This window comes from Clytia hemisphaerica, unplaced genomic scaffold (assembly GCF_902728285.1).
Source record: "Clytia hemisphaerica strain Z4C2 unplaced genomic scaffold, Clytia hemisphaerica genome assembly, whole genome shotgun sequence".
NCBI lineage: Eukaryota > Metazoa > Cnidaria > Hydrozoa > Leptothecata > Clytiidae > Clytia > Clytia hemisphaerica.
This window is the reverse complement of record NW_027104429.1, coordinates 737970-759529: the sequence shown is the minus strand read 5'-3', so window position 1 is coordinate 759529 and position 21560 is coordinate 737970. Positions and strand designations below refer to the sequence as shown.

At 30.2% G+C, this 21560-nt stretch overlaps 1 protein-coding gene and 1 long non-coding RNA gene across 2 annotated transcripts; both read left to right on the top strand.

Annotated features, from left to right (window-relative positions):
- The first annotated feature begins 600 nt into the window (after window positions 1-600).
- Window positions 601-1863, top strand: LOC136820548 (uncharacterized). The gene is made up of 3 exons (XR_010848610.1): window positions 601-734; window positions 1018-1282; window positions 1789-1863. It is a non-coding gene; the product is annotated as an uncharacterized lncRNA (long non-coding RNA).
- Window positions 1864-13144: 11281 nt separating this feature from the next.
- Window positions 13145-14474, top strand: LOC136820541 (uncharacterized). The gene is made up of 2 exons (XM_067076729.1): window positions 13145-13771; window positions 14241-14474. The coding sequence occupies exons 1-2, from the start codon at window positions 13302-13304 to the stop codon at window positions 14431-14433; spliced, it is 663 nt and encodes a 220-aa protein (XP_066932830.1). The 5' UTR covers window positions 13145-13301; the 3' UTR covers window positions 14434-14474.
- The last annotated feature ends 7086 nt before the right edge of the window (window positions 14475-21560 follow it).

Here is a 21560-nt window from a genome sequence, read left to right as displayed (position 1 = left end):
CGCTAAAGCTAAAGGAAACGGTTAACAAATACAATAAACGACCGGTTTTTTCGGGCTGTACTGAAAATAATGCAATACCATCAGCTAAAACGGCAGTTTAGGGACTTTATTGATCACATTATTGTTTTTTTTACATGACTAATGTCAAATAGACCTTTTTTTCAAAGAGGACGTCCTGTTGAATAATTATGTAGTCCAGCCATATAAACAATGATAGAGCCATGCATAATTACCTACTGTATCATGCATATTGTAATAAAAATTATGCATGGTTTTATCGTTGTTTTTCTGCTGGACTACATAATTATTCAACAGGGTGGCCTCTTTGAAAAAAGGTCTATTGCTGTGAAGGATTTGGATTATATACATTATAAGATCAACTTTATCCTACCAGGAGTAATCCTGGTTGGATACTGGATGATGTGATATTTTATAAAAGATATTGTTTTGCTTTTTGCTTAGACATCACCTCACTGGAGTAGCTGTTGAAGATTTGATTGCACTTATTGAAGCTCATATGATTATACCAAATTTAAGTAAAACCACCATGAAGTTAATTCGCAGATTTTTTGCAAAAATAAGAGAAAACGTTATTTTTCATTATTTTTGTGTCAATTGCCTTGCCTACATTGGACTACAAGACAAAGATTGTGAAGTTTGTAAGAAGAAATCTAATGGAAATCCATACTTTGTTGTTATCCCTTTGCTGGATAATTTGCAATCCTTATTCAAATGTAAGATTTTTTTAAAACTAATATAGCCAATTTTTAGTAAGTATTGTATTTCACAGAACTATTGTTGTGGTATACATACCTGAAAACACGAAAGTTAGTTTCCATGAAAATTAGTTTGTTAAAGTAGACATATTTGTTGAGAGAATTCTTCTTTGAATTTCTTCTATTTGAAGATGGAAAGCTATAATCATGATATAGAGTTGTTGTTTGTTATTTTAGGACATTAAAACATCAATTTAGAAATTTTTAAGATTCAAATTCTTGCTAACATTTTTAATTTTAGATAAAGAATTTTTGAAAGATTTGAGCTACCCAATTTCAAGAAAGAAGAAGAATCCTAAAAATATCGAAGACATCATTGATGGAGAGATTTACAAAAAGCATTTTGGTTTTGATGGCTTTTTACATGGTACACCCCAAGCTTCCAAGAAGAAAGAAATTCATATTTCGCTTCAATGTAACACCGATGGTGTATCTCTTTTCAAATCGTCCAAAATGGAAATATGGCCCATCTATTACACAATTAACGAACTTCACCCAACATTACGGTAATGATCAAATTTTAGGGGTAAAACTCCTAATATTCAATTGAAATGAAGGGCAAGTTTGTAACAAGACACACCTTCAAATTAAATCTATTCATTGAAAATTAAGGTTTTCTCAATGGCTAATGATCAAATTTTTGTGACATACTCTTTTTAAAGGTGCTTAGCCTTAAAGATAATTCTCTTTATGATATACAGACAAGGCAGATACTTTGTGCTGATACAGCAGATTTAAGAAAATAATGTTTTCGAGTCCCACAAGAACAAGGGAAGAAAATTTTTGTTTTTTTTGTTTCAAAAGGCTGAGTAAGCAAATGATAGAAGATACATACAAACATTATCTTAAAGGCTTTCAGAACCTATTGAATCGTAAAAACCTGTTTGTTAGCAGTTTTATTTTCAAGTTATTATGAGACAATAAAAGCCTACGTCTAAAATCTAAATAAGAAACTTTTAATTTACTCCTTAATAGGTTTTAAATTGTTTTTTGTATATGGTTCTGTTTTTAGATATCGAAGAAAGTATCGATTATTTGCTGGGCTTTGGTTTTCAGACAAAAAACCAAACTTCAAAACTTTTCTTAAGCCATTTGTTGAAGAACTAAAGGAATTTAGTACATCAGGTAAGTTTGTCACTATTTTTCTTTGCTATTTTTAAATTTCAATAGGTCTACATGTTTTTTTTTTTATAAGCAAGTGTATGCCCCTTGGTCAGGCTCGTGTATGCTTAAGTTCTCAAAGCATCCAGGCATAGATTATGCTTATTATATGCTTATGAATCATGCTTATAATTCACCCCGAGTCAAGTTTTTTGAAATTTTGTAAAAATTGTAAAAATTTGTTCTGATTTGGGAGCAGTGTAGCCGTGGAATGTCTTTTTTTACTTGACCTCAACCAAACCATTTTAAACTGATAAAAAATGACAACTTGAAAAATATTTCAGGCTGACACATATGGTTATGTTATGCTTTGGAATTATACAAATCTGAGCCTTCATATGCTTATAAGCGTTATGCTTATAAAAAAAAACATGTATCTTATAAGCATTATGCTTATAAAAAAAAAACATGTATCCGCAAAATTCAAAAATTTCATGGGGACTTAATTTCGCGGGTGGAACTATTGGGTGGCAATATTTTCACGATTTTGTGACTTTTACTGTCAAATCTTGCATGTTGGTTGTTGTAATACACATTATTTGCACCTCTTTGATGCAAGTAACAAAAAGTATTTATTTGACATATTTGGAGTTTTGTTTATAAATATTTCGCGGACGAGGCCCTCCCTTCTAAATTTTCATTGAGACTTAATTTTGCTTAAAATTATACGTGGAAATAATAACTTTTCATCAGGAATTTATGTTTTATTCACGCAGTCAAATATTCTGTTATATATACATTTTTAGTACTAAACCCATTTTTAAAATCATGGGGCTTACAGAGAGTAATTGGTTCAACAAATTAAATATATCCACAGCACAGAGAAAACTGTCAAATTTGTTGGATTTCAAAGGTTTCCCACAGTTTGAAAAATCCTTAGCTGAAAAGGCTGAAAAGCATTAATCACTTTGCTACAGTATTTGTTGAAAAGTGATGTTGCAAAGCAGGTGTTGCACATGATGATGACACGCTTAGAGCTGCCTGTGGAAATTTAATGTTCTAATTATACCTCTCCCATCTCTTTTCACAGGAAAACCGATAATGACAGAAAAAGGTGAGAAACTGTTAAAAGTTTTTCTTTTTTCTGGTATCTTTGATGCACCTGCGAAAAGCATGTTCCAGAATGTTGTACAATTCAATGGGTTATACGGCTGCTCTTACTGCTTGGAACCTGGAGAAACCTGTAAAGCTGGTAAAGGCCACGTTCATGCTTTTCCTTTTAATTTTGACGAAAAATCAGGACATACTAAACTACGCTCTCATAACGATACCATTAGTCATGCAAAGAAAGCCCAGAAAAGTATTATTGAGACCGGAAACATAGTTCCAGAAAAAGGTATGAAAGGATTGTCTTGGTCAATGAGCCTTCCATGCTACAATGTTGTCAATGGTCTAGGTTTGGATTATCTCCATAATACGCTTCTGGGTGTGGTGAAAATGATAATGAAATTGTGGTTCAACAAGAAGTACAAAAATATGCCTTGGTTCATTGGTAACCATGTTAATGAAGTCGATAAATGCATTGTACAACTGAGACTTCCTAACCTAATCAGCAGAATACCAAGAAACATTGAAAAGGATTTCAAACATTTTAAAGGTTCAGAATTTCGGACATTTTTGTTATTCTATTCCGCTCCAATTTTATACAATTTTCTTCCAGATGAGTATTTCCAGCACTATATTCTTTTGGTAGAATCAATTTATTTGTTGCTGAAAGATTCTATCTCCCCTATTGATCTTGAAAATGCAGATAAGATGTTGCGTCATTTCTGCTGCAAAATTCCTAGATTGTATGGATACCGATATCAAACATACAATGTGCATAATCTCCTCCATATGGTTTTTTCTGTTAAACAACATGGACCTCTATGGGCCCAGTCAGCTTTTTGGTATGAAGATTACAACGGAGATTATAAAAATCTCTACCATGGCACCCAGAACGTTAATATTCAAATTGTTACAAATTGTATAATACAACATAAAATTCCAGATATTGTACAATCACTAACCCCTGGTACTGTTGGTTTCGTTCTATACAATAAAATGACTGTCAAATGCCATCAAAGCACCCAAAAGCTGGGAGAAAAAATTTCACCTGGAATTTACTGTGTAGGAAATCAGGGTGTTGTAAATTGTTGTCAAACTGTTGAAGCTCTTTTAAAACATTACTATTGTCATAAAAAAGATATATTTTCTTTCAAAAGGATCTGCTTCCATGGTCTTATTATTCAAAGTCAAAGTTACAAGCGCGTAATCAAAAGAAACACTTTCACAGTAAAGTATGATGGAAGATTTGGTGTACGCTTTGGCTTTATCGAAACTTTCCTGAAATTGACTGATGGTAAAAACATAATAAGGCATTTAGCTGTAATTCAAGTCCCTGAAGTCCAACAATACAAAATGAGTAAAGATTCAGTAGCAAAATTGAACCATATGATTCCAGTATCACCTGAGATTACGACTTATGATGTTTGTGATGTCACTGAGATAATTGACATATGTTGTTATATTCGCAGTAGAGATGGGTTGGGTTTTATTATGGAATTTCCAAATAGGATTGAGAAGGATTGAAGTTTTATTGTGATTGAGTTTATTAAATTTTTCTAAAGTCAGTTAAAGGTACATGGAGCAATAATGTAATAAGACGATACTGAAAGTTATAGGTCTCTAAATGGCTTTTTGATAATTTCACGTTCGTCAAGACTCTGCCTAAAAATTATTTTTCTTTTCTTTTGCTCTTTAGTACAATGAGTATTAATTTTAAACAGTGCTGTTACTATATTCCTAACATTTCTTATCATTTTTTGCGTTTAATTCAAACATTGGCACGATAAATGAAATTATATGAAAAGATTTTACATTACTCTAAGACAGACAAATCTTAGGTTTTGTTTTGAATTCATTAGACACATTGTAGCATTGAAATGATGATCTCTGAGAATCTTTGGTAGAGTTTTACGTTGCAATTCAGAAACTAATAAAGTCACAATCACAGCAATTCACATTCCCTTTGGTGGGTCTTTTATTTAGAATATTTAAAATAAAATTAGTGTTTATTTTCTCTATATGAAAAGCTTTTGATTTTTTTAAAGAAACTAGTTTTACCAAGCAGCCTCAATGTTTTTTAAGAAATCGGCCTTTTGAGCCTTAAACTGCCTTAAATGTTTCTTACATGTTTCTAAACTTTATCAAGCTTAAAGGACGCATGTCGATAATACAATAGTCCAATTGACTAATCTACGGTACTTTCCTATCTTCTATAATGATTTTCTGACTTTCTCAAGTGTTTCTAACTGTTATGTATGTATATTTCTGGAACCTTAATTGGAAGGTTCTTAAAAAAACGAATTAAAAATGCTATTTTCTCATTCTCAGCCTCAGCATGTTTCTTAGATGTTTCTTAGTTTTTAGGCATTCTGAGCCTCATGTTTCTTAAAAGTGTGTTTCTTAAAAAAACGTGTATTGCGTTAGTGGATACTTGCTAACCTGAACTTCTTTTTTTCAGAGAACTAATAAAATGATAAAATAAAAATAACATTGATGAGCCAATTCTATCAACAATAGAAGTTTTGGAAGGTGGCTATTGAGTTTGGCTTTTTATTGGTAAGTCATAGAGGCTTCGTTCGAGTCTATTTTAGTTTTATTTTCTGTTAAATTATCCCTTAACAAATGTTTTAGCACTTTTGGTTTCTTTGAACTGAAAGGCTTTATTTTTACATAAGTGTTCCCGTTTCATATCAGACACATAATTCATATTGGGATCAGTGTCATGCTATTGTTATACCACGCTGATATAAGCAAAAAATGTTTCTGTCTTCCTTTTTCTGACCAATCTTGCTCCACATTCTCGTCAATCCGATGTGAAAAAGCTTGCAAATAAAAATTGATGAGTAAGCAAACGATATTACTCTTATTTAAAAACAAAAACTGAACTTAAAAAAAATGTTCACGAAATTTTTGAGTCAAAAAATATGAATCTCCATCTAAAAAAGCGGCATTTATTTACTTTTTTGAAAGTCTCTTCAACATTTCTTTGAAAAGTATGAAAAAAGCATGGCAAAAAAATGAATCCATCTCAAAAAGCAGCATTTATTTACTTTTTTGAAAGCTCTCTTCAACATCTTTTTGAAAAGTATGAAAAAAGCATGTTTTTATACTGCTCTTAATTCTGTTTTGGATATTCTTTGAATCATTTATAAGTAAAGCATGAAAAAAGCATGCTTTATTTAAGCTTTGTATTTGAAGCACAATTGCAGCACAAATTTTGACCTACTGCAATTGAGCTGTAAAAATCTAAAGTATGCTTTAAGTATACTTTTGCTGGCCTTTTTCGCTAAAAGCACAAATAAAGTCTATTTGAGACATACTTTAAGCATGCTTCAGGACTCTATATTTTGGTAAGGGTTACGAAAGCTTTTACACCTTTTCACTTTATTTTCTTAAATCTTGCTAACTTATTTTGATAACATTGCACAACATTGTCAAGTTTTTCTTTTCGTCTGAAAAAGCTTTGTTCTACCGATTCTTGAGGGGTATAATTGTCACTTTTATTAATCGAAATTAAAAATAGATTCTAGCTATTAATATTATATTTTTACAAAATATTTAAAACAATTAGAGCAATGTTAATCACTTCAGTGTTGAACATTGCTTCACAATACGTTTGATCTATGTGCTTTCCAAACCGTTTGTTAAATATTGCTACAATACTTTAATTCCATTGCATAAAATTTCTGCATTTTTCTTTTAATTTGAAATAGCTTATTTTTCTGGTCCTTCAGGTCAATAAAGCTGGCTGTTATTACTCGAAAGTAAAACTAGATTCTGACAATTAATTTTATAGTTTTACAGAATATTTAAAATAAATAGAACTATGTAAATCACTTCAGTGTTGAATATCGCTTCACAATTCGTTTGCTCTCTTTACTTTTCAAACAATTTTTTAAATCTTGCTACCAAGATTATCCTTAAAGTTAAAGTTTGACTTGAATAAATATTTCATATTTTGGAAGATTTACAATAATTGCAGCGATTTTAATCACTTCAGTGTCGGAAATTGCTTGAACTTACGAAAGTTATTTACACCTTTCACATTATTTCTGTAAATTTTTTTTAAATCTTCGTCTGAAAAGGCTTTGCTATACTGATTCTCCAGGTGTATAGTAGTTACTTTTATTTATGGAACGTAAAATTAGATCTAGCTATTATTATTAAAGTTTTAAAAAATATTTTATACAATTGGAGCAATGTTAATCACTTAAGTGTTAAAAATTGCTTCACAATACGTTTGCTCTATATACATTTCAAACAATTTTTAAATCTTGCTACCAAGATAATGGTATAGATAATGAACGCTTTTTGTCCTTAAAGGTGAAGTTGGACTTGAATTAATATTTCATATTTTGAAAGATTTGCAATAATTGCAGCGATGTTAATCACTTCAGTGTTGACAATTGTTTGAACTTTTGAATGGTATAGATAATGAACGCTTTTTGTCCTTAAAGGTGAATTTGGACTTGAATTAATATTTTACAATTTAAAATATTTACAACAATTACAGCAATGTTAATCATTTCATTGTTGAAATTTTGAACTTACGAAAGCTTTTACACCTTTTCACTTTATTTTCTCAAATCTTGCTAACTTATTTTGATAACATTGCACAACATTGTCACGTTTTTCTTTTCGTCTGAAAAAGCTTTGTTCTACCGATTCTTGAGGGGTATAATTGTCACTTTTATTAATCGAAAATAAAAATAGATTCTAGCTATTAATATTATATTTTTACAAAATATTTAAAACAATTAGAGTAATGTTAATCACTTCAGTGTTGAACATTGCTTCACAATACGTTTGATCTATGTGCTTCCCAAACCGTTTGTTAAATATTGCATTAAACAGTTAAAGTTTGACATGAATAAATATTTCATATTTTGGAAGATTTACAATAATTGCAGCGATGTTAATCACTTAGTGTCGAAATTTGCTTTAACTTACGAAAGCTATTTACACCTTTCACATCATTTCTTTAAATCTTTTTTAAACCTTGTCTGAAAAAGCTTTTTTATACCAGTGAAGTTGGATTTGAATTAATATTTCATATTTTGAAAGATTTGCAATAATTGCAGCGATGTTAATCAATTCAGTGTTGAAAATCGCTTCACAATTCGTATGCTCTATTTACTTTTCAAACAATTTTTTAAATCTTGCTACCAAGATATTGGTATAGATAACGAACACTTTTTATCCTTAAAGGTGAAGTTGGACTTGAATTAATATTATATAATTTGAAATATTTACAATAATTACAGCGATTTTAATCACTTCAGTGTTGAAAATTGCTTGAACTTACGAAAGCTTTTTACACCTTTCAATTTTATTCTTTAAATCTTTTTTAAATCTTCGTCTGAGAAAGCTTTGTTCTACCGATTTTCCAGATGTATAATTGTCACTTTTATTAAAGGAAAGTAGAATTAGATTCTAACTATTAATATTAAAGTTTCACAAAATATTTAATACAATTAGAGCAATGGTAATCACTTCAGTGTTGAAAATTGCTTCACGATACGTTTACTCTATAAACTTTTCAAACAAGTTTTAAATCTTGCTACCAAGATAATGATATAGATTATACACGCTTTGGATCCTTAAAGGTGAAGTTGTACTTGAATTAATATTTTACTATTTGAAACTTTACAACAATTACAGGAATTTCAATCAATTCAGTTTTGAAAATTGCTTCACAATACGTTTGTTCTATATACTTTTCAAACAATTTTTTAAATCTTGCTACCAAGATAATGAATGGTATAGATTATGAACGCCTTTTATTTTTAAAGGTGATGTTGGACTTGGATTGATGTTTTTTATTTTGAAATATTTACAATAATTGCAGCGATGTTAATCACTTTAGTGTTGAAAATTGCTTGAACTTACGAAAGCTATTTACACCTTTTACTTTATTTCTTGAAATCTTTTGTAAATCTTTGTCTGAAAAAGCTTTGTTCTACCGATTCTCCAGGTGTATAATTGTCACTTTTATTAATGGAAAGTAAAATTAGATTCTAGCTATTAATATAATAGTATTACAAAATATTTAAAAAATGAGAGCTATGTTAATCACTTCAGTGTTGAAAATTGCTTCAACACTTTGGATCTATGTGTTTCCAAACCGTTTGTTAATATTGCTACAATACTTTGATTCCAATGCACAAAGATTTCTGCATTTTTCTTTTCATTTAAAATAAGTTTTTTTTCTGGTCCTTCAGGTCGATAAAGCTTGCTTTTATAACTCGAAAGTAAAACTAGATTCTAGCAATTAATATCATAGCTTAACAGAATATTTAAAAGAATAAGGGCGATGTTAATCACTTCAGTGTTGAAAATCTCTTCACAATACTTTTGCTCTGTATACTTTTCAAACAATTTTTAAATCTTGCTACCAAGATAATGGTATAGATAATGAACGCTTTTTGTCCTTAAAGGTAAAGTTGGACTTGAATTAATATTTCATATTTTGAAAGATTTGCAATAATTGCAGCGATGTTAATCACTTCAGTGTTGACAATTGCTTGAACTTATGAATGGTATAGATAATGAACGCTTTTTGTCCTTAAAGGTGAATATGGACTTGAATAAATATTTTACAATTTAAAATATTTACAACAATTACAGCAATGTTAATCATTTCATTGTTGAAATCTTGAACTTACGAAAGCTTTTACACCTTTTCACTTTATTTTCTTAAATCTTGCTAACTTATTTTGATAACATTGCACAACATTGTCAAGTTTTTCTTTTCGTCTGAAAAAGCTTTGTTCTACCGATTCTTGAGGGGTATAATTGTCACTTTTATTAATCGAAATTAAAAATAGATTCTAGCTATTAATATTATATTTTTACAAAATATTTAAAACAATTAGAGCAATGTTAATCACTTCAGTGTTGAACATTGCTTCACAATACGTTTGATCTATGTGCTTTCCAAACCGTTTGTTAAATATTGCTACAATACTTTAATTCCATTGCATAAAATTTCTGCATTTTTCTTTTAATTTGAAATAGCTTATTTTTCTGGTCCTTCAGGTCAATAAAGCTGGCTGTTATTACTCGAAAGTAAAACTAGATTCTGACAATTAATTTTATAGTTTTACAGAATATTTAAAATAAATAGAACTATGTAAATCACTTCAGTGTTGAATATCGCTTCACAATTCGTTTGCTCTCTTTACTTTTCAAACAATTTTTTAAATCTTGCTACCAAGATTATCCTTAAAGTTAAAGTTTGACTTGAATAAATATTTCATATTTTGGAAGATTTACAATAATTGCAGCGATTTTAATCACTTCAGTGTCGGAAATTGCTTGAACTTACGAAAGTTATTTACACCTTTCACATTATTTCTGTAAATTTTTTTTAAATCTTCGTCTGAAAAGGCTTTGCTATACTGATTCTCCAGGTGTATAGTAGTTACTTTTATTTATGGAACGTAAAATTAGATCTAGCTATTATTATTAAAGTTTTAAAAAATATTTTATACAATTGGAGCAATGTTAATCACTTAAGTGTTAAAAATTGCTTCACAATACGTTTGCTCTATATACATTTCAAACAATTTTTAAATCTTGCTACCAAGATAATGGTATAGATAATGAACGCTTTTTGTCCTTAAAGGTGAAGTTGGACTTGAATAATTTTCATATTTGAAAGATTTGCAATAATGCAGCGATGTTAATCACTTCAGTGTTGACAATTGTTTGAACTTTGAATGGTATAGATAATGAACGCTTTTTGTCCTAAAGGTGAATTGGACTTGAATTAATATTTTACAATTTAAAATATTTACAACAATTACAGCAATGTTAATCATTTCATTGTTGAAATTTTGAACTTACGAAAGCTTTTACACCTTTTCACTTTATTTTCTCAAATCTTGCTAACTTATTTTGATAACATTGCACAACATTGTCACGTTCTTCTTTTCGTCTGAAAAAGCTTTGTTCTACCGATTCTTGAGGGGTATAATTGTCACTTTTATTAATCGAAATTAAAAATAGATTCTAGCTATTAATATTATATTTTTACAAATTATTTAAAACAATTAGAGCAATGTTAATCACTTCAGTGTTGAACATTGCTTCACAATACGTTTGATCTATGTGCTTTCCAAACCGTTTGTTAAATATTGCTACAATACTTTAATTGCATTGCATAAAATTTCTGCATTTTTCTTTTAATTTGAAATAGCTTATTTTTCTGGTCCTTCAGGTCAATAAAGCTCGCTTTTATTACTCGAGAGTAAAACTAGATTCTGACAATTAATTTTATAGTTTTACAGAATATTTAAAATAAATAGAACGATGTTAATCACTTCAGTGTTGAAAATCGCTTCACAATTCGTTTGCTCTATTTACTTTTCAAACAATTTTTTAAATCTTGCTACCAAAATTATTATTTGAAATATTTACAATAATTACAGCGATGTTAATCACTTCAGTGTTGAAAATTGCTTGAACTTACGAAAGCTTTTTAACCTTTCACTTTTATTCTTTAAATCTTTTTTAAATCTTCGTCTGAAAAAGCTTTGTTCTACTGATTTTCCAGATGTATAATTGTCACTTTTATTAAAGGAAAGTAGAATTAGATTCTAACTATTAAGTAGAATTAGATTCTAACTATTATTATTAAAGTTTTACAAAATATTTAATGCAATTATATAGATAATGAACGCTTTTTGTCCTCAAAGGTGAATTTGGACTTGAATTAATATTTTACAATTTAAAATATTTACAACAATTACAGCAATGTTAATCATTTCATTGTTGAAATCTTGAACTTACGAAAGCTTTTACACCTTTTCACTTTATCTTCTCAAATCTTGCTAACTTATTTTGATAACATTGCACAACATTGTCACGTTCTTCTTTTCGTCTGAAAAAGCTTTGTTCTACCGATTCTTGAGGGGTATAATTGTCACTTTTATTAATCGAAATTAAAAATAGATTCTAGCTATTAATATTATATTTTTACAAAATATTTAAAACAATTAGAGCAATGTTAATCACTTCAGTGTTGAACATTGCTTCACAATACGTTTGATCTATGTGCTATCCAAACCGTTTGTTAAATATTGCTACAATACTTTAATCCCATTGCATAAAATTTCTGCATTTTTCTTTTAACTTGAAATAGCTTAATTTTCCGGTCCTTCAGGTCAATAAAGCTGGCTGTTATTACTCGAAAGTAAAACTAGATTCTGACAATTAATTTTATAGTTTTACAGAATATTTAAAATAAATAGAACGATGTTAATCACTTCAGTGTTGAAAATCGCTTCACAATTCGTTTGCTCTATATACTTTTCAAACAATTTTTTAAATCTTGCTACCAAACGAACGCTTTTTATCCTTAAAGGTGAAGTTGGACTTGAATTAATATTATATGATTTGAAATATTTACAATAATTACAGCGATGTTAATCACTTCAGTGTTCAAAATTGCTTGAACTTACGAAAGCTTTTTACACCTTTCACTTTTATTCTTTAAATCTTTTTTAAATCTTCGTCTGAAAAAGCTTTGTTCTACCGATTTTCCAGATGTATAATTGTCACTTTTATTAAAGGAAAGTAGAATTAGATTCTAACTATTATTATTAAAGTTTTACAAAATATTTAATACAATTAGAGCAATGGTAATCAGTTCAGTGTTGAAAATTTCTTCACAATACGTTTACTGTATAAACTTTTCAAACAATTTTTAAATCTTGCTACCAAGATAATGGTATAGATAATGAACAATTTTTGTCCTTAAAGTTAAAGTTTGACTTGAATAAATATTTCATATTTTGGAAGATTTACAATAATTGCAGCGATTTTAATCACTTTAGTGTCGGAAATTGCTTGAACTTACGAAAGCTATTTACACCTTTCACCTTATTTCTGTTAATCTTTTTTAAATCTTCGTCTGAAAAGGCTTTGCTATACCGATTCTCCAGGTGTATAGTAGTTACTTTTATTTATGGAAAGTAAAATTAGATCTAGCTATTATTATTAAAGTTTTACAAAATATTTAAAGGGGACGTCTGCCCAAAATTATACTATAGTTTTTTTTAAACAATAAAAAAATTTAGAACGAGACGATCAAAATGAGCTATATATTAATGGAAGTTTTTTTTTCAATGCGCAATAATAGACTTTTATAAATTCCCCTTCTTTTTAAATCTGTGACGTAGCTTTTGTTATTTCAAAAAATGAGATTTTTTAAACAAAATTTGTTAAACAAGATTTTCGATCAAAAGAGAGTTTTCACCATATTTTTTTAAAAACGTTGGAATCGAAAAATATACCCAGTACGAGAAAGGGAAAATGTCTGACGAATCAAGTGATACTGATGATACTTTATCAACCAACACATCGGATGAAGAATCTGAGGGGGAGTCGGACTTGTCGGACGATGGGATTGGTGGATTTTATGGTGACGAGCCTGAATATTCCAAAGAAGAATTTAAAAAAATATTGTCCGAAGCTAAACAGAAACAAGAAAGTTCAAGTTCTTCGAGTGATAGGAGCGATGATGATCTAGACTCAAGTAGATTGGAAAATTTGCACTGGTGCAAGTGTCGAAAGTGTGTGATAGGAATGGACTTCGCATTAGAAGAGTGCTTGTGCTGTCAAGAGTGTGGTATATTAGCTGAAAAACTACAAGGGATAAAATGTATCACTGAACATAAAGGCTTCAATGATTATATCTTGAGCCCTTACGCTCTCGAAATAACCTTAATTGTAAAGAGGAGACAGAAGAAAATTTTCAAAAAGCTGAAGAAGATTACAAATAGGTTTGTACATTTCTTTGTAAAGTATAAGGGTTCTAAAATGTAAAATACACCCCTTGTGTCACGGACCCGGTGGACCCCCCGCCCCGGTGTAAAAATAGGCCAAAAAATCGTCCCCGGTGGAAAAAATACCCTACAATTTCAACCCCACTGGTAAATTGTTCTATGATTTTATCCACAACTCCAATACCATCCCCACTGGAATTTTTGAGCTTAAAACAATAAATTTTCTATCCCCATTGGCATTTTGATAGGAATTTTCATCCCCATTGAGGGAAAAGTTCCACCAGGGCACTGAGAGGGCCCTGAGACAGGGGTGTTAAAATAAAAGTGTTGAAAAAAAGTTTAAAAACTCTAACATCCACTTAAGTTTATATACAGTAAAATCAATGGAAAAAGCAGAAAAATATAGCATGTTACAACTCGTTTATATAAAATAATCAATGATGATTTTATTTCTATTTCAAATCAGGCAATACCGCTACGCTGCATACCACCAATATTCGTATTGGACCCACTACTACGAGATTCTTGGCAGACACAAAAGAGTGGTTATTCCATCTTGTGCTGTTAAGAAGATTAAAGACACCTTTCCAGAACCCATTGGTGGTCACTACACTGGTTTCAAAAGGGCCTTAGCTGACAATGTCATTGACCATGAGTGATTTGATCTAACACATTTGTAAACAGAAATCAATTAATGAGATTAAAAATGAAATACTATATATATAACGATCACTTCCTAAATCTTTGCACTTTCAAATGTTTATCTATAATTGATTTAGTTTCTGGACGTTCATTCAAAGCGATGTTTTTGGGAGCAATTAGCCTATCGATCAGTTCAGAAGCTTTCTGATTGAGCTTTTCGCCCTTCTCCTTCCTTCTCAAAAATTCTGACATCAGCTTTTTCACGAACAAAAACGACTTTGTCTCTTTTCTTTATTTTTGCAACCCATGCTTTAGATAATTTAGACGAAACGAACTTCCACTGCTTCTCTCCTTTGTTGGCCGACCCTTTTATTTCTCTGGTTACGGTTGCTTGGTTTCGATTTGTGTTGTGGTTGTAATCGATGACTGCTAATTTCACTCTTGCATCCATGACATTTAGCTCAAACTCGTGCTTTTTTGGAGCATAAGAATTGATGACAGAATGAAATACCTCAATGTTCCCTGTATGGAGAGGGTTGACCAAATGCTCCATGTCATTGAGGGTCTTGGTGTCAAGGATCACTTTTTCCAAAGCATCGTAAGCTACCGAATCCTTTTCAATCCACTTTTTCTTCAGAGCTTGTTTCTTCGTTAGTGGCTTGTGACTACATTTGGGGTACTTGGGATAGGCTCTCTTAAATCGATGACGGTTTGATATGTGATGGAGAAGGGATTTCCACATCTGCCTGATTTTTTCCGCATCCCCTCCACAATTATCAGCACACCAAAATAGGTGGTTCCCTATCTGCCGTATCCACTCTTGAATTATCTTGCAACCCTTCCTTTTTGCGAGTTTTCTCAATTTTGATGTTATGTTTTTTGCGAAGTGCCAAGTGTCGTAAATTCTTATTATTAGAGCTCGATTTTCCCTTAGCCACTTTGCAAGCTGCATATTTCTGTCGGTTGCTACTTTCACAACGTTGTAGCCCCCTCTTTCTAACTCATTAAGACAGTTTTTAAATCCCTCTAATTCTAATGGAGCTGATCCCTTGCCTTTTGAAGTTTGAAGGGTTGAGACGGCAATGATTTTCTTTGTATCTGGTGTTTGGCAAGTGTAAGTACAATATTTTGCTGACTTTCCAGGCGAGTCGAATCTACCATCACCCATGATTGAAAGAGAATCTTTGTTTTTAATTTCTGCTCTTGCTTCCTGTATAGTTTCCTTCAAGACTTGATTTATCGCAGGGATTACTAAAACACGTTGAACTCTGTAAAAAGTCTCTTTGTTTACAAAATTTAGACCTGAAAATTCAGATGCTTTTCTAAAAGTTTCAAAGATGGAACCCGAGAAGAAGATTGATGCCGGAAGCAACATGTTGAAGGCAGGCATTTTTCCAATTAGTGGTTGACTCCTCCAATCAACGACCAAATGTTTTTCTTCACAATATATTTTAAAGCCAATACATGTACCGAATTTCGTTTTCTTGATATCACCAGCCGGAAGTAAGCATTTCTTACATCGTACAAAGGAAACAAGTTGATCAAGCATACTCTCATACACGACAAATTTTGTATCGTTCAGTACGTCGATCTCTACTTCATGATTTGAATTTTCCAAAATGGAGGGTCTAAAATCACTGTCATTGATGTCATCATTATCAACTTCACTTTCAAATGAAAAATCAGGTTGGGATAAAATTGAGGCTCTAGACTTCATTGGGCTGGATGACGTAGGCCAGAGAAAATCATCTGTTTGGGTTGCAATTTCGGTGGTTACGACCTCTTTCTCTGCAACTTTCGGTTCATTACTTGTTTCAATTATCGGAATGTTACTTTCGATGGTTGACACATGTATATCGATATCGATTCCTGTGTTTTCGTTCAAAATCTCGATAGAATCGTTTTCATTAACAATGGGTCCATTACTAACGTTTATTTCATCTGTGTCATCGATCGGTAGAGATGCTCCGTCAGGTTTAGGAGGTTCGTTTTCGAAAAGCAGCTTTTTGACAACCTAAAAAAAGTTCATTTGTTTAACAAGTGAGCTCAGAGAGGATTCAAAGTTTATGATAGAGTTCTGTTATATCTTGGACACTAGCACTACTCTGGATAATTTTCTTTATCCTTATAACACTTGAATTTACGGATTTAGAATGTGACTAATCTCCATATAGGCCATATAGTGCACGTGCTATCTACCATATACACGAATTATACTTACATCAACCCTCTCCATTTCTAAAGTCCTTTTACTGGGCGGTCTTGACATGACTTTTGTGCCATCCATGTTGATTTGGTCGTAAGTGCGGTGCTTGAATATGGTCGGTATTGCTCCGTTGACAAGTTCTCTTTTTACTCTAGTATCCTTGTAATCTGGACAAATTTCTCTCTTTATATCCCTCTTGTAACAATCAGGGTGAAAATGGTCACTACATATAACGCGATATAGTTTAGCTTCAAAATTGTTAATATTATAGTTCGAATTGCCCATGTTATGAAGCCAGCGTGCACATTGTTCATAATATTTTGGTATCTTTGGATCAGGAATCTTGAAGAAACCTTTGTCTTTTACGTTTTTACCCGAGGCATTACTGCATCCGAATGCAAGACAACTTGGCATGATTGATAAACGTTAAACTGACTAATTTTGAATCGATAAAGTCCAAAGGATGAAACAAACTTTAAAACTTCTGCAATCCAAAAAATTTCAAAAAAATTTCTCTCACTCTTCGTATTCCATTACAAAAAGAAAAAGAGAAGGAGGGGAGATAACAAAATCTACGTCATAAATTCACTCTCCTTCGTATATTTTCTCCCTCGTAGAGCCTAAACAATAAAAGTTAAAAATGGAATAACTCGGCAGAGATAAAAGATTTTTTATTCGTTCTTTTTGCAATCAATTTTTTTTCATCGTAGCTATCTTCTCTAAAAAAATGGCAAAAATGATATCCTAAAGCAGACGTCCCCTTTAATACAATTGGAGCAATGTTAATCACTTAAGTGTTGAAAATTGCTTCACAATACGTTTGCTCTATATACTTTTCAAACAATTTTTAAATCTTGCTGCTAAGATAATGGTATAGATAATGAACGCTTTTTGTCCTTAAAGGTAAAGTTGGACTTGAATTAATATTTCATATTTTGAAAGAGTTGCAATAATTGCAGCGATGTTAATCACTTCAGTGTTGACAATTGCTTGAACTTATGAATGGTATAGATAATGAACGCTTTTTGTCCTTAAAGGTGAATATGGACTTGAATAAATATTTTACAATTTAAAATATTTACAACAATTACAGCAATGTTAATCATTACATTGTTGAAATCTTGAACTTACTAAATCTTTTACACCTTTTCACTTTATTTTCTTAAATCTTGCTAACTTATTTTGATAACATTGCACAACATTGTCACGTTTTTCTTTTCGTCTGAAAAAGCTTTGTTCTACCGATTCTTGAGGGGTATAATTGTCACTTTTATTAATCGAAAATAAAAATAGATTCTAGCTATTAATATTATATTTTTACAAAATATTTAAAACAATTAGAGCAATGTTAATCACTTCAGTGTTGAACATTGCTTCACAATACGTTTGATCTATGTGCTTTCCAAACCGTTTGTTAATTATTGCTACAATACTTTAATCCCATTGCATAAAATTTCTGCATTTTTCTTTTAATTTGAAATAGCTTATTTTTCCGGTCCTTCAGGTCAATAAAGCTCGCTTTTATTACTCGAAAGTAAAACTAGATTCTGACAATTAATTTTATAGTTTTACAGAATATTTAAAATAAATAGAACGATGTAAATCTCTTAAGTGTTGAAAATCTTTCACAATTCGTTTGCTCTCTTTACTTTTCAAACAATTTTTTAAATCTTGCTACCAAGATTATCCTTAAAGGTGAAGTTGGACTTGAATTAATATTATATGATTTGAAATATTTACAATAATTACAACGATGTTAATCACTTCAGTGTTCAAAATTGCTTGAACTTACGAAAGCTTTTTACACCTTTCACTTTTATTCTTTAAATCTTTTTTAAATCTTCGTCTGAAAAAGCTTTGTTCTACCGATTTTACAGATGTATAATCGTCACTTTTATTAAAGGAAAGTATAATTAGATTCTAACTATTATTATTAAAGTTTTACAAAATATTTAATACAATTAGAGCAATGGTAATCAGTTCAGTGTTGAAAATTGCTTCACAATACGTTTACTGTATAAACTTTTCAAACGATTTTTAAATCTTGCTACCAAGATAATGGTATAGATAATGAATAATTTTTGTCCTTAAAGTTAAAGTTTGACTTGAATAAATATTTCATATTTTGGAAGATTTACAATAATTGCAGCGATTTTAATCACTTCAGTGTCGGAAATTGCTTGAACTTACGAAAGTTATTTACACCTTTCACATTATTTCTGTAAATCTTTTTTAAATCTTCGTCTGAAAAGGCTTTGCTATACTGATTCTCCAGGTGTATAGTAGTTACTTTTATTTATGGAAAGTAAAATTAGATCTAGCTATTATTATTAAAGTTTTACAAAATATTTAATCTAATTGGAGCAATGTTAATCACTCAAGTGTTGAAAATTGCTTCACAATACGTTTGCTCTATATACATTTCAAACAATTTTTAAATCTTGCTACCAAGATAATGGTATAGATAATGAACGCTTTTTGTCCTTAAAGGTGAATTTGGACTTGAATTAATATTTTACAATTTAAAATATTTACAACAATTACAGCAATGTTAATCATTTCATTGTTGAAATCTTGAACTTACGAAAGCTTTTACACCTTTTCACTTTATTTTCTTAAATCTTGCTAACTTATTTTGATAACATTGCACAACATTGTCACGTTTTTCTTTTCGTCTGAAAAAGCTTTGTTCTACCGATTCTTGAGGGGTATAATTGTCACTTTTATTAATCGAAAATAAAAATAGATTCTAGCTATTAATATTATATTTTTACAAAATATTTAAAACAATTAGAGCAATGTTAATCACTTCAGTGTTGAACATTGCTTCACAATACGTTTGATCTATGTGCTTTCCAAACTGTTTGTTAAATATTGCTACAATACTTTAATCCCATTGCATAAAATTTCTGCATTTTTCTTTTAATTTGAAATAGCTTATTTTTCCGGTCCTTCAGGTCCATAAAGCTCGCTTTTATTACTCGAAAGTAAAACTAGATTCTGAGAATTAATTTTATAGTTTTACAGAATATTTAAAAAAAATAAAACGATGTTAATCATTTCAGTGTTGAAAATCGCTTCACAATTCGTTTGCTCTATTTGCTTTTCAAACAATTTTTTAAATCTTGCTACCAAGATATTGGTATAGATAACGAACGCTTTTTATCCTTAAATGTGAAGTTGGACTTGAATTAATATTATATAATTTGAAATATTTACAATAATTACAGCGAAGTTAATCACTTCAGTGTTGAAAATTGCTTGAACTTACGAAAGCTTTTTACACCTTTCACTTTTATTCTTTAAATCTTTTTTAAATCTTCGTCTGAAAAAGCTTTGCTCTACCGATTTTCCAGATGTATAATTGTCACTTTTATTAAAGGAAAGTAGAATTAGATTCTAACTATTATTATTAAAGTTTTACAAAATATTTAATACAATTAGAGCAATGGTAATCACTTCAGTGTTGAAAATTGCTTCACAATACGTTTACTCTATAAACTTTTCAAACAATTTTTAAATCTTGCTACCAAGATAATGGTATAGATAATGAACAATTTTTGTCCTTAAAGTTAAAGTTTGACTTGAATAAATATTTCATATTTTGGAAGATTTACAATAATTGCAGCGATGTTAATCACTTCAGTGTCGAAAATTGCTTGAACTTACGAAAGCTATTTACACCTTTCACATTATTTCTTTAAATCTTTTTTAAATCTTTGTCTGAAAAGGCTTTGTTATACCGATTCTCCAGGTGTATAGTAGTTACTTTTATTTATGGAAAGTAAAATTAGATCTAGCTATTAGTATTAAAGTTTTACAAAATATTTAATACAATTAGAGCAATGTTAATCACTTAAGTGTTGAAAATTGCTTCACAATACGTTTGCTCTATATACTTTTCAAACAATTTTTAAATCTTGCTTCTAAGATAATGGTATAGATAATGAACGCTTTTTGTCCTTAAAGGTGAAGTTGAACTTGAATCAATATTTCATATTTTGAAAGATTTGCAATAATTGCAGCGATGTTAATCACTTCAGTGTTGACAATTGCTTGAACTTATGAATGGTATAGATAATGAACGCTTTTTGTTCTTAAAGGTGAATTTGGACCTGAATTAATATTTTACAATTTAAAATATTTACAACAATTACAGCAATGTTAATCATTTCATTGTTGAAATCTTGAACTTACGAAAGCTTTTACACCTTGTCACTTTATTTTCTTAAATCTTGCTAACTTATTTTGATAACATTGCACAACATTGTCACGTTTTTCTTTTCGTCTGAAAAAGCTTTGTTCTACCGATTCTTGAGGGGTATAATTGTCAGTTTTAATAATCGAAAATAAAAATAGATTCTAGCTATTAATATTATATTTTTACAAAATATTTAAATCAATTAGAGCAATGTTAATCACTTCAGTGTTGAACATTGCTTCACAATACGTTTGATCTATGTGCTTTCCAAACTGTTTGTTAAATATTGCTACAATACTTTAATCACATTGCATAAAATTTCTGCATTTTTTTTTAATTTGAAATAGCTTATTTTTCCGGTCCTTCAGGTCAATAAAGCTCGCTCTTATTACTCGAAAGTAAAACTAGATTCTGACAATTAATTTTATAGTTTTACAGAATATTTAAAAAAAATAAAACGATGTTAATCATTTCAGTGTTGAAAATCGCTTCACAATTCGTTTGCTCTATTTACTTTTCAAACAATTTTTTAAATCTTGCTACCAAGATATTGGTATAGATAACGAACGCTTTTTATCCTTAAATGTGAAGTTGGACTTGAATTAATATTATATAATTTGAAATATTTACAATAATTACAGCGATGTTAATCACTTCAGTGTTGAAAATTGCTTGAACTTACGAAAGCTTTTTACACCTTTCACTTTTATTCTTTAAATCTTTTTTAAATCTTCGTC

What these genes read in the sequence shown, in the direction of transcription:
- LOC136820541 (XM_067076729.1), top strand. Translation starts at nt 13,302, where the DNA reads ATGTCTGACGAATCAAGTGATACTGATGATACTTTATCAACCAACACA. An exon ending in CTGAAGAAGATTACAAATAG is followed by an intron (nt 13,772 to 14,240) that starts GTTTGTACATTT and finishes ATTTCAAATCAG; the next exon opens with GCAATACCGCTACGCTGCAT.